General features: G+C 39.0%; 2 protein-coding genes across 3 annotated transcripts in view; one reads left to right on the plus strand and one right to left on the minus strand.

Moving 5' to 3' along the window:
• Nucleotides 1-388: 388 nt before the first annotated feature.
• FAM98B (family with sequence similarity 98 member B) lies at nt 389-9,605 on the plus strand. The gene is made up of 8 exons (XM_065753905.1): nt 389-501; nt 779-927; nt 1,602-1,736; nt 2,533-2,708; nt 4,700-4,780; nt 5,050-5,166; nt 7,167-7,334; nt 7,733-9,605. The coding sequence occupies exons 1-8, from the start codon at nt 437-439 to the stop codon at nt 8,102-8,104; spliced, it is 1,263 nt and encodes a 420-aa protein (XP_065609977.1). The 5' UTR covers nt 389-436; the 3' UTR covers nt 8,105-9,605.
• A 3,242-nt stretch (nt 9,606-12,847) lies between these two features.
• RASGRP1 (RAS guanyl releasing protein 1) overlaps nt 12,848-17,072 on the minus strand; it is a 35,565-nt gene continuing 31,340 nt past the window's right edge. Inside the window, exons 16-18 of one of the 2 annotated variants that reach the window (XR_010623316.1) lie at nt 16,424-16,803; nt 14,661-15,164; nt 12,848-14,153 (exon numbers count right to left, since the gene is read on the minus strand). Coding sequence is in view for 1 of the 2 variants with exons in the window: in XM_065754117.1 (XP_065610189.1) it covers nt 15,030-15,164; nt 16,424-16,803 (515 nt within the window). In the remaining variant the exon portion in view is untranslated. Of the gene's footprint in view, nt 15,165-16,423; nt 16,804-17,072 lie in introns of both variants that reach the window. The other variant, XM_065754117.1, reaches the window with a different exon arrangement.

Genomic DNA, 17,072 nt, shown 5'->3' on the forward strand with positions numbered 1-17,072 from the left:
GTTCTATTTCAAACAGCAGATGCAAATAGGACACTTGAGAGAAATAAAGATTACAAATTATTTTGGGATTGGGCCCGTTTCTCAAGCGGGAGACAAAAGGGCAAGGAAACTCCCTGTAAACTGCTTTTCTCATGAAACAGGCAATGCCACAAAACTCTGTGGCTTCTGTCATTCTTAAAGCTCTCCTGAAATCTTATGTATGCTGTTCACGTCAGTGCTACTCAGTGCAAGCTCCTCACTTCCAGTCAGTGCAGGGAAGCTCAAGTCCTCCAATATGTAACAAATTGCTTGTTGTTTAAGCAGGAACAAGAGTCTTATTTCCAGGTTGCCTGCTCGGATGCATGCTCCTGCAGCGGAACGCGGCGGCGGGCGCAGGTTGCAGCGGGGCCGATTTGAGGTGGGCACTTCTCGGCGCGGCGGCGGCCGCAGTGGCGGCATGAGGGAGCTGGGGCCGGGCCTGAAGATGGAGTGCGACATCTTGGACGCGCTGGAGGCCCTGGGGTAGGGTAACGGGGGAGAGGCTGCGGCTTCCCCTTGGGGGGAGCGACGGGAGGCTCCTGGAGGGAGCGGCGGCCCGGCCGGCCCTGCTCCGCTGCCGCGCGTAGCGGCCGCGTATGGGGACGGAGCCGAGCCCTGGCTGAGCCGGGCCCACTGCCTCGCCAGGGAGCTGCCCTGGTTGTAACGCCTCCGCCGTGACGGAGCGCTCAGCGTGTTTAAAAACACCTGTATTTAATGGTAAACCCGCTTCGTGTTGATCACGGTTTGTCTCCCTGTGCAGGTACGCGGGTCCCCTCTTGGAGGAGGGAGCCCTGAGCAAAGCAGCGCAAAGCGGATTGTCTTCGCCGGAGTTTTTTGAGCTCTGTGTTTGGTTAGGATCCCAGATAAAGTCGCTGGGTGACATGGAAGAAAGCATCACGTCGGCAGATGGTAAGTGAACGTTGGTTTATTGGAGCTATGTAGTGTTTGTTCAGAGCACTCAACATTTAATAACTAAGTAAAATGAGTGCTGAAATTCAGAAGGCAGCTAAAAGGTAGCCAAAGAGAGGCTGATGCTTGTGTGTATGTTGCTACTAGATTAAGGTCTTGCCTGGTGAAGTCTCTTTCAAAAGAAAGGAAAGAAAAAAGACAACCAACCACTGACAAGAAACCTGAGCACATAGGTGCTGTTGGGTTACTTTGGCTCTCAGAACTTGTTCATCAGAAAATGACTGACAGTGGTCCACTGCTTTGTGACATACACTGTTAGCTTGACGGTGATATTCCCATCATCTGCAGGAGTGAGTGCTGCTGTTTCTCTGCTAGGCATGAGCTACCAATACATTGCAAGTACTTGCATTACGGCTTCAAACTGCTGTAGCGTCAGCTTCTTGTTTAAAGCATGAACGCAGTGTTGCCTTTGCTATTGAAAGTGGTGTCTGTTTGTATGTAGGACCTCTTTAAGAAGAAGGAAAATGTTACAGGAGTGGTAGGTGGTGTTTGTCAGGGTTATCAAAACCTGTAATCTAAATGTATGAATCATAAAAACTAAATTAGTTGGATGCTTCTATTAATAAAAAATAAAATAAAAACCCACAGCCAATGGTCTTTATTTATTTCCACAGGTGTTAAAGATATAGAGAGCTTCCAGCTAGAGATTAGTGGCTTCCTGAGAGAAATGGCTTGTCCGTATTCATCACTTATATCTGGAGACATAAAGGACAGATTGAAAGAGAAAGAAGATTGTCTTAAACTCCTCTGTAAGTTAAAATCATTTTTTCCCCTTACAGTATTTTATTTGCCTGCTCTACGATTATCGTACAATTTAGATATTTAGTCATGTGTAATGTCTCTACAGTCACTTCAGGCTATCTGAGTGTGCCTCTGATCACTTTTGGAGAAGTGAAAATGCCAAGACTTATATTTTCCTGCTTTGGCAGGGGGGTTGGACTCAATGATCTCTAGAGGTCCCTTCCAACCCCTACAATTCTGTGATTTCTTTGTGATGATGCTCAGCCTACAGAGGCCTCTGTGTAATTTCTTGATCCAGTTCCAGCTCAGCTGAAACTAAGACCTTACTTCTCTTGTTTCTGAGAGGTTTTAGGACAGCTTGGAAGAAAATGCAGCATGACTGGTGAGATGTTGAAAGCAGTATTGAAGGGAGCAAAGTCTAGGTTTAAGCTAGACCTGGGCAAAGGGAACACCAACTGAGACCGAGTATGGAAAGAAAGTATATTGGGAAGCTAATGGTGGCCAGTACTTGAGATTTGACAGGAAAATAATGGAATAACAGCAGGGAGCAGTGTGATGGTATGAAACTAGCCAAGGAACTTGACCTGGGGAAGGATATTAGCAGTTGAGTATGTGTACTTAAGATGTGCAGACAAGAGACAGGAAGTTTGATGGAAGTTAGTTCAGGTAGTGAGTAGGAAACAGACACTGGCTTGTCAGGAGAGGGCTGAGAAAGAGCCTTTTATCATTGTCTTGTTTTACAAGAATGTGGATACAAAAATTTTCATGCCTCTAAATCTGCCATTTTGATGCTTTTCTTTCTAGTGTTTCTAAGTACAGAACTTCAAGCTTTAAAGATATTGCACAGCAAGAAAAGTAAAAGCTCTCATTTAGAAAAGCACAACGAAATCCATCAGGAAGTACAAGCTATCTGTGATGCACTGGGCTTACCAAACTCCTCATCTGAGATTCCTCCTTTGTTAAACAATGTGGAACAAAAGGTACAGGTTTTCTCTCTGTTATTAACTTCTACATCTGTAAGCATCCATCTTAGTTAAGGGCCTAACAATGTGACTCATTTTATACTGCTTAGTGTTCAACTGTTTTAGTTATGAGATGAAATATGTGAGTGGCTCTCTGAGGGTGAGCTACGTGGTGAGCCCTACCTTGCCAAACAAACTTAGGGCATGAGTTGAAGTAACACTTTTGTGTTACCCATTCAAATGCAGAAAACTTTGTCTAATAATTGATAGCATGTTTATATACCTATATTCTGGGGAGTATTTAAATTTGATATCCAGTGTTTATATTTTTCCTCTTCAGCTTGTGAGTGTCTTAATTGCAAGTGTTGCTTTATTAGTGCCATTTCCTTAGCTGTAAATAGGATGAAAATGCCTGAATTACCAAGTTAGTCAATATGTAAGTTTAAACCTTACAGTATAGACACAGTATATCCCACCAAATTCTAACTCATTTGATTATGATGATTTAATATTTAATTTGTGTTTCTGACTGAAGAGTTCATCTTCTCTGTCAGTCAGTTTGAAGTTTTACTGTTCATTTATCCCTGTTATCTGGGGAGAGAGTCAGTCCTCAGTCCCTTTGTGAGAACTGGAAGATGAATGCTGTCTGTGTTTACTCATTTTTATATAATAATGCTTCTTTTTTTCCTTCCTCCTTGCTCAATAGAGCAGGTGAATGATCAGTGGCTTTGGGAGGAGGGCCCATTCCATGATTTTCTTACGTGTGTGGCAATACAGAACCTTTAATAGATTAGTATATAAAAAGCAGCACCCAAGTGACAGTGAAAACATTTACGTTCCCATAATGTCACTGTGCTTCATCTGTTTAGCTCAAATGGAGTCTTTAAATCTTTCCAATAAACATTTTTGATGGGGTGGAGAGACAATTCTGGTGCTATTTTCTGCGGATTGAACCATTGGAGTTCCAGCTAGGAGCTGATCAGCTAACACTTGCCTAGGACTGTTGATCTCCCTCCATGGATTTAAGCCCTATTTATATCCAAGGGGCTTTGTAGGCTCCAGCCCTGGGCAGTGGCCTTCCTTCATGGCTTCTTCGTTTCACTTCTTGGATACAGGTTTAGTTTCATGCCATGGTAAAGGAGTAGGACTCCAGTTCTGCAGCAGCCAGCCTTTTGGGCCAGCTTCTCACCTACACACCTTTGTGCCTTAGAAGATTTTCTTGGGTTATGGGATTCCTTATGTCTGCCATATTTTGTAAAGTCCAGACTTCCTATCAGATAAGATCAAATGCTTGGGTTGGTGTGTAGGGTGTTACTGTTAAGAGTTTTTGTTAGTCCTAAAGTGTCTTCAAAACATGTTCTCTCTTTTTCTACCTCCTCAAACTGCTTTGAGCTGTTTTTTGGTGTTTCCCAGATCCATCAGTTCCGCTGTGCTTATACAACTTGTGCTCACTTCATGGTGTAGAAATGTGACAAAACTAGTTCATTCATTTTCTTTGATTGCATTCCTTAGAAATGAAGGATCTTTTTTCCGACTGTTCAGAATTGCTACTGTACGTTTCATTGTTCTTCATCCCTTAGTGTCATGTGGGACAGATTCAGTTTATTTTAGTAGCTGTATCTAGTGAAGTCTATGCATTTAATGATGTAGCTGCATTAGAATGGTGATGTCAGTGATTGGGTTTCTTTGACTTCATAAACTTTTTTTTCAGTGCCATTTGTTATCTTTTTAGATTCTTGTAATAATTCGCTTGAAATGATCAGTGTCTTTTTCCAAATATTTTATTGCTTCTAATTTAATTAGATTCTGTATAAAATTGCACTGCTAATACTTAGCATTATACTAGATGATTTGTAACAGAAACTTACAAATGAATCTACTGTTTTTATTGAAGTTGGAGAAGTAAGCAGAGTTGGAAAGCAGCATTTCAGCCTGTCTGCTCTTGCCTCTGTCTAGCATCTTCAGCACTGTCAGCAGCTGTGGGAATAGTTCTTTGTGTTTTGTTTCAGATAAAGGACATTCTCTCAAAAGTTCAAAAAAACCACGTGGGGAAATCACTGCTAACAAATCCTCTGAATTCTGATCAAGTGGTAAGGATGAAAAAACTCCATTTTTTTTTTTCTTTATTTTGCAGGATGGTCGAAATTTATACTTATGGCTTCATCTAACTATGCATTTCACAGTCACTGTTCTGTTAAATACAGACTGCAGCACTACGCAGATGCACCCCTAATTTTATGTAGCTTACAGAGGTTACCTGGGAACAGCCATCTTACTTGCTGAATGGGCTTAACTTTCATTTGACTTGCATACCTGTATAGAATTGAACACTTGGATTTTTTTTACTGTAACACTGCAGGAGAGATTGGAAAAAATCAACGATGCTCTTTGCAGTGAATATGAATGTCGCCGTCGTATGTTAATGAAGAGGCTGGATGTGACAGTGCAGTCTTTTGGCTGGTCTGATAGAGCAAAGGTAAGCTTGCTGTGTTCCTTGCTTCCTGTAGGTGGGAACCTGCTACAGTTCTGTAGGCCTTGTTAGCAAATATACGTACTACGTAAATACATTTCTGTTACTGCTGTCCTCTTTCCAAGCAGTTTCTCATCCTGGGTTGAAACATCTGAATCCTAGATGTTGAGAAAGGGCAAGAATTTGACTAAGTGATACAGCCTGTCTTTTTTGTGAATGTCTGTAGCTCTGAAAACAGAACTTCTAGCATCCTCTGTTGAGGTTTTTCACTTGAAGTCCACACCTTTCTTTTTCTTTCTATACCCATCTGCCCCATTGAAGTAAAGTAAGAGGTATCCTCAACATTTCTCTTAAAAATGCAAGAGGAAGACAAACTCTAGGCCTTAACATAGACAACCCACAAGGTCAGCGAGAATATTACAGTGGCTGTAATCTGTCGTAGCTGCAAAGCAACTGAATAAGCAAATGGTCAGCTGAACAGCTTGTATGGGAAAAACACACGTTTACTTGTACTCCTTCAGGTGGCTGAAACTTCCAAACCACTGTTGTGGATTTTATCTGCTGGTGTTGTTTTAATTGTCACAGAATCACCAAGGTTGGGAAAGACATCCAAGAAACATCATCCAGTCCAACCGTCCACCTACCACCAGTATTTCCCCACTAAAACATGTCCCTTAGTACTACATCTAAACACCTTTTGAACACCTCCAGGGATAGTGACTCAACAGCTTCCCTTGGCATCCCATTCCAGCACCTGATCTCTCTATTGGAGAAGAAATTTTTCCTAATATCCAGTGGCAATAATTTCATTTTACAATTTCCTTGCATATATTAAAAAAATAGTAATTATTTAACCCAGTCTGATATTTCTGATCTAGGAATGCATACTATTTCTATCTAGTAACATAAAGAGATAAGATACTAAAGTTTGTAACATGATGAATGTACATGCAGGAAGCTAAAGGGAGATACTTCTCCTCAAGAGCTGCAAGATAAACTTTCAGGAGAAGATGAAAGACTGGTGTAAAAAGTCAGGATGGATATGTCTTAAAACTTCTGAAGCTTACTGAAAGGTGTCCAAATTTGGCATAGGCACGTGGAGACAGAATCTTTATAATGAAGCTCACTAAGCACCAATGAGAATCATGAGTCTGAGGTTCTGCTTTGCTGCTCGTAAATGGCTCACTTCAGTTTCTTCTGGGGTTGTGAATGCTTTTATGAGAATGCTATGAGAGAAGAAAAGAGAGGGCATTTACTTTGAAGTTGTCAGATATCACAGTGTGTATCACTTCTTGTTGCTGTAGCAATACAACTATGAATTTTCAAATTTAGAGTGTATTTCCAGGATGTAGTTGCTGTTGGCTGATCACTAACAGACTAAAATTTTAAGTCACTTGATGTTAATCCAAATGACATTTGAAACAGTGAATACTTTCACAGCAGAACAACAATTTAATGAGATTGAAATCCCATTACTATTTTAGAATCATCAGCACTTTCCTGTCACAAAAGAACAGTTGATATGAAGTAGTATGCAATTACAGAAATAATATTATATATTAATTCAAAATAACATGTGATTTCTTAATCACTTTTCCTTCATTTTTCTTGTAAGATACTTGTTGAGAACTCCCAGAAAAGTTTCTGGGATTCCAAATATTTTGGTATTGATTTTGTTTTTAACCTTTTTTCATTCAGTTGCTAGCTTGCTTTCCTTCCTTGCAGCAAGGAGTGTAAATTTTAGTCTTAGATTTATTGCAGAGCATCAAAAAATGTTTGCTGCCAGCAACAAAAACTCTCCTAAGTTTCAGCAGTATTTTTGTACGTCACCATGTGAAGAGAAATGGTGACAACTGGAACTGTATTTTGTAATGTAACCCAGTTTTTCAGACATTACAGCCAGTGCAACTTACTGAAACCCATACAGTGTGTGTTTTACAGCCTACGGTGTGTGTTTGTATGTTGCATGTCTAGCAAGTGAGTTATGTTTGATTTTTATCATTCAGGTAAAAACAGATGACATAGCTCGAATCTATCAGCCCAAGCGCTATGCATTATCTCCGAAGTCAACAATAACATTAGCTCACCTTCTTGCTGCCCGAGAGGATTTATCAAAGATCATAAGAACCAGTAGTGGATCAACGCGAGAAAATACAGTCTGCGCTATCAACAAGGTAATTTTTTTCTGTGGGATATGATAAATGGATTTTACAGACCTATCAAAACTGGGATTACACCGTGTTTAGTATTTTTATTCCTTTTTGAAACGTGGATATACTCAGTGCTTTTGAAAATAAAGGTTTGCAGCATTCCTGTAAACATTGCAACAGTATTAATTGGTTTTGGTTTTTATTTTTTTGTTTGACATTTGGGTTATAAAACCCCAATATATGGGTGTGCATTGACAAAGGTGTTAAGGTGTTTGTGAGTGTGTAAATGACTACTTGAATGATTCAGTGGAATTGCTACGTGTTGCCTGTATTTCCTCTGAAGAGCAGGTGGCATGCCTTTGTCCAGAAAAGAATTACCTTCTGTCCCTTCAAGTTATTATATCCTTCTTGTTTCAATATAGGTTTTGATGGGCAGAGTACCCGACCGTGGAGGCAGACCAACAGAGATTGAACCACCACCTCCTGAAATGCCTCCGTGGCAAAAAAGACAAGAAGGTGGTGGAAGAGGTGGCTGGGGAGGGGGAGGTGGTGGTGGGAGGGGTGGCTGGGGTGGTGGAGGGGGTAGAGGAGGAGGTGGAGGTGGCTTTGGAGGTGGAGGTGGCTTTGGAGGAGGGGGTGGCTTTGGAGCTGGGGGTTTCAGAGGTGGTGGAAGAGGTGGAGGTGGTTTCCAAGGTGGCAGGGGGGACTATGGTGGCAGGGGTGGTTATGGTGGCAGGGGAGGTTATGGAGATCCGTATGGTGGAAGAGGAGGTGGAGGATACCGGAGATACTGAAAGAGGAACAGACAAAATATAGCGGTGGTGTTTACTGGTATCAGGAATTTAGGTATGGTACCTTTGGTTTAGATTAGATTGAAGTATGACCATGTGAATCATTGCATTTGACCAACTCATGTTGTCATTGAATTCTTTTAGTTAACTGAACAGAACTTTTATACTAAAATATCACAACTAGAGTCCTCGCTTTCCGTGCTGGTTGTGTTTGTTTTGTTTTTTATTATGTTCATTTATTTAAAATAAGCCTCAAAAAAACTGAATAAAAACCTTTTTAAAGAAAAAGAGTAAATATGATGTTCAGGCCTCTGTAATTACTGCATGCTGTGTGTGAATTCTCCTGCTTCAAAAGCCAGATACAAAAAAAAAAAAATTAGACCTAAGAGCTTGAGGAAGACACTTCTGAAAGTCTAGAATGCTGCTTTTATGCCTTGAAGTTTATGCAGTTTTCACACTGAACATACTGAATGAAGAACTTCAATTTCAAATTGTTGCTTTCAGGCTTTGGTCAAAATTATTCAATGAGCTTTCTTATTCTTTCAGAACTTTGCAAAAAAGTAATACTCTGAATTACTTCTCTACAGAAAGTAATAAAATTGGGTGGCTTTGTGTGTTCATAAATATATCAGAGATTAATTGAAGGTCAGAGCATGTGCTGCAAAACTGGAATCATGGTGACTTTTGATGTTCATTTTCACATTACTTGTTTTCCATTATATTGATGTTTCATAAAAGCATTTTCTACTACCATCACATCCAGTAGGACTCCATTTATGTACTCTTTCTGCATCAGCCTTTAAAGAAAAAGCTCAAACAGCAAAGCTCAGTTGCCTGAGAAAGAGCATGTCATTTCTTCTCTTTTTTTCCTCCTGCCTGCACTGTGTTTGGGAACTACCAACTGCCAGCTGATGAGTTATCTCATGCAGCAGTTGCTCCTCCCCATTGAGGTTTCTGGAAAAAGTGCTGATGTAGCATTCAAAGGCTTTTCTTTTTTATTCTGTCACCCAATTGGTCTGATAACCTGGAAGAAGAAACTCTGTCTTGATATATATGGATACCTTCTCATGTTACTCTAGTATAAGAGCACCTCCATGAGGAAGTGGATTTTGTGTAATTTTGGCTGTAAATAGTTTAATTAAGATAGGTGAAATTAAGTTCAGAGCTGTCAGCTAACAATGATGTCAGTTATCTAGCTTCTTCAGATCCCTCCTCTGTTGTGATGCCATTTGTGAGTAGAGTAAAACAGGGAGATGGTGCCCAGGTGTATATTCATGATAGTATTTAGCAGGGTTGTGTTACTGCAGAGATTCCGGAGGGCATCTGATGAACCTGGGTGCATCTCTTGACAGAAACCTTGAAGCACTTTCAATGAATATATAACTTGGACTTACCTGCAGGTTGAACGTTAAGATTTGGATTTGCTTTTATGTACCACAGTTAAGAGTTCCTTTTCTGTTTTCACAAGCTTGCTGTTGCTGTCCGTGTTGGTGTGCTTTAAAGTTGTTACTCTGTCTCCAGGGACACATGCATCATGCCCTCAATTACAGAGGCAGATCTATGCAGGAATGTGAAGCTGTTCAAAATCGATTATCCGGCACATTTAAAAACCTGTGGTAGATTTTATTAATTAGCTACCATCAAAACCTTCATTTGAAATTTTAGTCTAGATAAACTTTTAAAATTTCCTTCCCATTAGTTTTCTTTATGCTTATTGACTGTTTGAGAATGCTGCTTTATGGTGCGGTTGGTACAGCCTTAACTGTACTTCACAGTTCCAGTAGGCTTCTCAGTAATAGTGGGAGACTTCATTGCTTGTACATGTTGACTTGAATGTGAACTCAATATAATGAAGTACTCTGCGGGCTTAACTTCACCCACCTTCTAGCAGTAGTCTCATTATCACTTTGTTTCTATGCTCCTCTTTGTTGTCAGAATTACAAGTGGGAGCACAGTACTGGTTCTCTTCCTTTCCAGATTGGTTTTTGCATAGTGCTATGGTGTAGCTCACAAATGACATTCAGAGTGAGTCCACTGGGTATGGAGATGACAAGTGTTGGTCAGCAAGGGAAGAGGCAGGGTAGCTTATAACAAACAAAGCCTTAACTGAAAATTCTCTTTGCTAATCCCAATGCTCTTACTTGTGCTACAAGTAACTTATGAACAGTCAAGAACTTAGTTTCACCAAGGAAGTAGGCTAGGAAATTCAGATGGTTTGAATGCATGAAAATCTCATCAGTCTTACGATGTGAAGCTGCACTGGGTTAGCTGAACTGTAGGGTTGGTTGAACTGTAATACTTGTGGATGTGCCCCAGTGCTCTTACACTTGTCAGTTTGTGCTCTTTGTAAGTTCAGAATGAGGCAGACCATCTGTGTGCCCACATCCAGTTAAATTATTCCAATACTCTGTTTCAATTATTTTTCACGTAGATGATGTAAAAAAGAGAAGTTTGAATAAGCTGAAGTTTTATGGATGGTACTTAGGGGTTTTTTTGAGCCATATCATATTTTCTTGAGTAATCCCAGAACGTGAAGCCAGTAGTAGAAAAGCAGAGTAAGCACCACCACGTTTCATAGAGGTATCCTTTTCTCAGTCTTCTCTGTTGTCAGAATATATGTTCTTATTTTGTCAGAAGATGCAATAACAGTGTTAAAATAATTGATTTAAACCTCAAACTCTTCCGTTTCAGTCTTGGAAAAAAGTATTTTCAAAAATAATGTTGTAAGTAAAAGGCCCTTTTATATGTTTGTGATTATTTTTGTGTTCATTCAAGTGAATTGTTTTGGTTGATCGAGAATTGAAAAAGAAGACTCCTGTGTCAGGGCTTAAGAGAGATGGCTTTGTTAACAGCTGTGAACACTGAGGAATAAAGTGCTGTATTTGAAGTTATTTGCATCACTTGTGTGGTGTGATTTTGATTCTCTCTCTCATATCTCCTGTGTTTGCAAGACAGATTTCCTGCTGATGATTTGAAATAATGATGAAATGTGCTTTTGATGATCTTGAAAAAATAACAAATTTTGACAAAAGTAGAGAGGTAATAGGTAACGATACGGGAAAACTTGACCAGAGGAGAGAGGTCCCAAATAGGTCCCGATTACGTTATCTGGAGTTACTAAGGAATCCAGCCCCATTGAAGGATACTCAATTAAAATTTATCTTAATAAAGAAAATTCCATAGGTTTATATAGTCATTGCTTTTGCCGTTATGTAAATTAAGAAAGACCTCACAAGTAATCAGAGGTTTTCCTTCAGTTTTTCCTTTTTTCTTCCTCTGACTTCTGTAACTCGGAAGCAACACACACTTTGCTCTGTACGTGCAAAGACTGTAGAGCAGATTTGCCTGTAAATAGGAATTGTGTTTTTCAGTAGTCTGAACCCATTTCTTCTTCCTTCCCCTCCCTCACATATTTTGATGTTCACTGCCTGGTACATCAACATGTATGAGATACAGTATTTTGAGTTCTGCTGTGAGGTAAGGAATAGCAGATGTTAAGGATGATATGATACTGCCTGGATGCTGCCCTAGTCAAAATTCCAGACACCTCGTGTAAGTGTATCTATAATGCTGGAACATCTTTAGAGAGTTAATGTTCTGAACAAAAGCAAGAGGTTGTGCTATTGAACTGTGCTTGGTGATACCTTGAACAGTGTAACGGCAAAACAGTGTATTGTCTCAGCCACTGAACTCTGAAAACATAATCTGCAAATGCCCAGCTTCCCAAGTTGGCTCAGTGTCCTCAGGCTCGAGAATATAAAGGGAGACTTCAGACTCAGACATTAGGTCAGTTCTGCTGAACTGTCCCAAATGACAGACTCAAGGAAAATGCATATACGTTGTTAAGATTTCCTTCAGATACAAACTCAGAGGCAAGGTACGATTTTAATATTTTTTCTATTATAAATAGTAAACTGAAATCTTACACTTTTATATAAATGTTTACAGTCTGTACAGTTTTTCAATCCTCTTTAATAGCGCTGAAACAAAAACTTCTGGGGTTGCTGTAGACATCAGTTACAACAGGATAACACATTGCTACTGTAACAAAGAATTCCCAAAGGTAACTTGTGTTTTCAAAAGCTATTGTAAAGGCAGTTGTCTTCCAGTATTAACATTAGCTCTGACATTTTAATTGTTGTTTCATTCAGTCTACTTACTTTTGTCTTTTAAGGATCAGAATTCACACTTAAAAAATAAACAGTAGTTGGGGTAGGGACATTTCATTTTTTTTCCTCCTTTCTGTATGTGTATGCAATACAGCTGAGCCTGGAGAAAGAATAAAGGTGAGTGCTTTTTATTTATGTTAACCGAGACAAGATAAATTTTAAATGGTGTTCAATGCCAGTGCTTACTGATAAAGTCCTTTAAACAGCACTTAGTACTTTAATTCTATATTTTTTCTTAGCATAAAGTAGCAGTAAGATCACAGAGATGTGGGTGATTTCTGCTCAGTAGCTGTCATTTTCAGCAGTATCCCTGTACTGTCAGTTTTTGCTCTTAACACGAGTATTTCATGCAGCAAACGGGATTTGCAAAGTAATAATAAGAGACTACCACCAAAACAAAACAACAGAAATCATTGCAAGGGGCTTTGGGGCAAACAACCCGAAGGTATTTTGAGGGCTTTGAAATTTTCCAGGTATCAACTGACTCATCTGAAGCAGGAAGTTTTCAGCACACACAAGTGTGTTCCTTAAGATGTTCCTGCATACAGGTCAGCTTTAAATCATTCTGATGGTTTGTAGGAACAGTGACAGAAAGTTGGGTTTTAATTTGAGTCTGTACAAGTCTACGGTCTTAACTTGATTTTGAGCATTAAATATTCAACATTTCTAACACAGTAACCTTTGGGTCAGCTGTTGACATTAGGGAACTTTCCCAATATCAGCTGCTGAATTTCCTCCTACCCTCCCAGGGTAGGCAAAGTGTGTTCTGTGTATATACTATACAGAAATTCTGTTAGAATTCAGAATTCATACCATAAGCAAGCAGAGTTAGAAGATCTGCCAAATTTTGCTGCTCTTTTAGGGTATTTTCCAAATACAGTGAAATATTTTGAACATTTATCCTGTTGATTTTTACAGAAATAGACTTCTATTTGCTGAGTATATATTAGAAATACTTCTTACTGTAGTCCTGCATAGAGGACAAAAATCAAGAAACTTACAGAAAATTGGCAAAGCAAATGTGCAAACATGATTTGAAAGCCATCTTGACTGCTTCACTGATCAAAGTGCAATTTCATGTTAACCGTTAATAATTCAGGTTTAGTGTGTGAGGAACAAAAGTTTCACAGTCTTCACTACAGCTAGTTTTGTCATATGCATTTAAATTCTTTACACATATTTATTTACAGTAAGATAACAGAAAGTCCACTACTACTATTACTTCTACTGTCTCCCTTCATTTGTTTATATTTAGTCATGGATGCAAGCACGACTCAGGTTCTAACCAGGAATTTAGAACCAGTAGATTAGTAAGTAGCTCAGATTGACTTATTAAAAAAATAAATATACCTGACAATTAATGACTGTAAGCTGGAAACAGGGCATACATTTACGCCACTGAACACAAAGCACACATGCTATTATAAGGGATCAACTAAGAAGTCAGTCTAGCACGGATGTTTAAAACTACTTTGCAAGTTTTGAAGAGCACTAAGTGTATCACAGAATGTCAGGGATTGGAAGGGACCTTGAAAGATCAGCTAGTCCAGATCCCCTGCTGGAGCAGGAAATATGTCATTAATAGATAGGTTACTTTAAGTTTCTGCTGTTTAAATGCTTGATGACATCCCTTTTTGATAAAAGCAAGTGAGTTTTATACAACTGTAAGAATTATCATGAAATGCAGATGCAGTTTTAAGATTGGCTATTATGACTAAAAGATTTACCAGTATCTTGAAAGAAGGATTTGTCATCTCTTAACAGTATGTACACTTTTTAGTTTTAAGAAAACTACATTACCTCCCTAGCACCTTTCACTGTACAAAATTTACACGTGTAAGAGCACAGTCACCTTGACTCTTCACCTAAAGTGCGTGTGAAATCTGTGAGAGAAAACGAAGAAATCCTGGTTAGAACTGTAAGATGTTAGGAACCGTGGAATACAATATCCATTGCACTGGGATTGCTATGCAGCTTCCTTCATAATATGGTCTTTAAGGTTCTACTCAGATGTTACAACACCAGTATCCAGTTTGATATTAGAAAAAATGATGTCATCCCATACCTACAGTACAGGGACAGCAAGCTATCCCTTGAGCCCGATAAGTTGGACTGTGTATTCCAAGCTGTAACCTGGAACACAGAAATGGAAGCAGTATTCACTCTAAACTAATCTCATATTTTACCTTTGTCAGTATACCCTGACAAGGTCTAAGAATCACCTTAACTACTTACATTAATATTCTTGTTAAACCCTAGGAATAAAGATGACAGTCTACTTAATGTTTTTAAATGGTTTCAGCCACAATGAGAAAGAACTCTCTCTTAATGAAATACATCTACAACTTTACTTAAATGCTTATCTCTGTTGAATGTTTGCTTCTACAAACCTGAATTTGGGCCAAATCTGAAGTGACAGTCTTATGAGCAGCTACTTAGAACACTTGTAGAGTGAGATGTGCAGCCAAGTCACTGTAGAATCCTCGTGGTTGTCGTGAACATGAGCTTCAGGAACAGTGTCACTCCTTTTAGAAACAATCCCAGAAGATACTGTATTCATTGTGCAGATTATGCTAGCATACCTTAAACTGAAGGAATTCGTTTATAGACTTGGGAGTGTGTTTTCAATAGGGAAATATATTGAATAAAGAGAGTATTCCTGTTTTAAAATCCTTTGGACTGTCTTTCCAGTTCACTTGGTAAAGCAGCTTTATCACAATCGTTCCCTTCAGTCTTAAATTCTTCCAGACCCTCATCTGCTAGGAGCAGTCTTTGTGTTGTAGATTCTCGATAACATGATTTCTTCTCTGAATCATAAGAGATTCAATTGTTTTATGGGCCTGTTCCAATTGCATCTTTAAACCTTCGTTGTCTGCCTTTAAAATACTTATTTCCTAAGGAAACAAAATAAAGAATGGTATTTAATTTTACATTTGTTTCAGGACTGTCTGCTTGTGCAGAAAACTCACTGGGAATGTGGCCATCATTTTGTTTGCTTACAGAATTGCACTAATTAGTGCTTTAGGGACTGTCCACTACATGCTATAGCAACAATAAGATGATAATTTAATAATAATAAAATAATATTATATATTAATAATATATATACATAATAATAAGATCACTTATGCCCTTGTGAATGCAAAACTGGAAAGTGCAGACTGTGAATTTTAAAGGCAGATACAATAAATAGACTTCTGAACCTGAGCTACAGAGATAGATAGTGAGGTATTTAAAATGCAAGGTTTAAATGAAACTTGTATTCTGAATATATGAAGACAGTGGTCTGTCTCCTAGGAGGAAAATGTTGTCAGTTTCATTGTGTCTTTCAAGGTGGGTCCTGCTAAAATTTTATGGGAGACACTATATTGTAGAAAGTTTAAAGCTTGTGAGCAGAGCTGATTTATCAGCATTGTAATCTGTGAGGAAAGGAATGTTGGCAACTACTCCATGCGTTATCTGGAACAGTTGTTTCCAAGTAGATTGAGATATCAGGGTTAAAAAAAAAGGTTGATTTTTAACTTCTAATATGTTAAAAACTGTGAGATTTAAAATTCTTTATTTAGCTCATGTGCCGTCTCCCTGAATGTTTTTGTTCTACATTCTCCATGGTGCTGGGAATTTTTGGTTTTGGCTAACATTGCTGTTTTAAATTTGTATTAGAAGTCAGATTATCTTTAGTTACAACTGCTCTTGTTAAGGAAGGATTTATCTGGTTTCAGCATAATGCCGTACATAAATAGAAACCTGTCAAGCCTTAAAATACTAATACAATTACAATGTTCCCAATCTTGTATGACATGTGTGGAAGACTATAACTTAAAAGTAACTTGTTTCATGGAAAAATGTCTTGTTCTAAGCAGTCAGACTATGGTTGCAGACTTGCTTGTCACTCCTAAGGATGACAGGGATCAATCTAGCCATAACAAAGTCTTCCAAACATATTCCCTAAGACCTATACGACTACTAAAATTTCTGTTTGAAATGAAGCATTTCTGGAGGTAAAGTGACTAAGAATTCATTATATTCCTCATGGGTTCTTCTGGCAGTTGTACTTGAAAGCAGTGACAGAATGACATCTTCCCACCCAGCCACATCCTCACACTTTGCAGTACTGGTGTGTAAAGCCTAATTTCTTCCATTACGTACGTACCCGCTCAAGTTCCTGGTATGAGGGTTTATAGCTGTGATGCTCGCGATGCTCCTCCTTCATTTTCTGGCTGGAGTCCTTGTTTTCCCATTTAACATACGCTTTTTTGCGGCTTAGTAATGGGCTTGGACGTGGGGATGGTGGGGTGGGCTGGAGATAAGGATTTTCTTGTATCCTTTTCTCTTTCATCTCCATTGACCTGTGAGATACATCACCAGCTAGCAGTATGGAATCTGTCTGTATACCTTTATGAACCATGGCTGGTTTCAGTCTTACTGAGATTTTCTGAGCTGAGGAACCCATGAGCATAATAGTTCGGTCCTTGCTGTCTTCATTGTGTTCTACTATTCCGTTTGGAAACGTGAATGGTCCTTCTTCTTGTCCTATAGAATATATGTGGTAAATGAGTCAAGAAGAGTTGTAGATTCCTACCACACAGATACATAAGTAAATTGACTTTATAAATTCCCCATTGAAATTTTAGAATTGTAACAGTACAGCAGTTCCTTACTGCAACCATGGGGGTAAAAACAAGCATACCAAGACCTGCTTGTTAAAAGATGGGAGAGTTAAGTGAACCGGGCAGCTCTTTATTAAATGGCCTTTAAGTTCTCATGAGAATCTGGCTGAAGATTTACCCAGTTCTTGTGGA

Source organism: Cyrtonyx montezumae, unplaced genomic scaffold, assembly GCF_038088225.1.
Source record: "Cyrtonyx montezumae isolate F1298 unplaced genomic scaffold, pur_monq_1.0 scaffold_10, whole genome shotgun sequence".
Classification (NCBI taxonomy): Eukaryota; Metazoa; Chordata; class Aves; order Galliformes; family Odontophoridae; genus Cyrtonyx; species Cyrtonyx montezumae.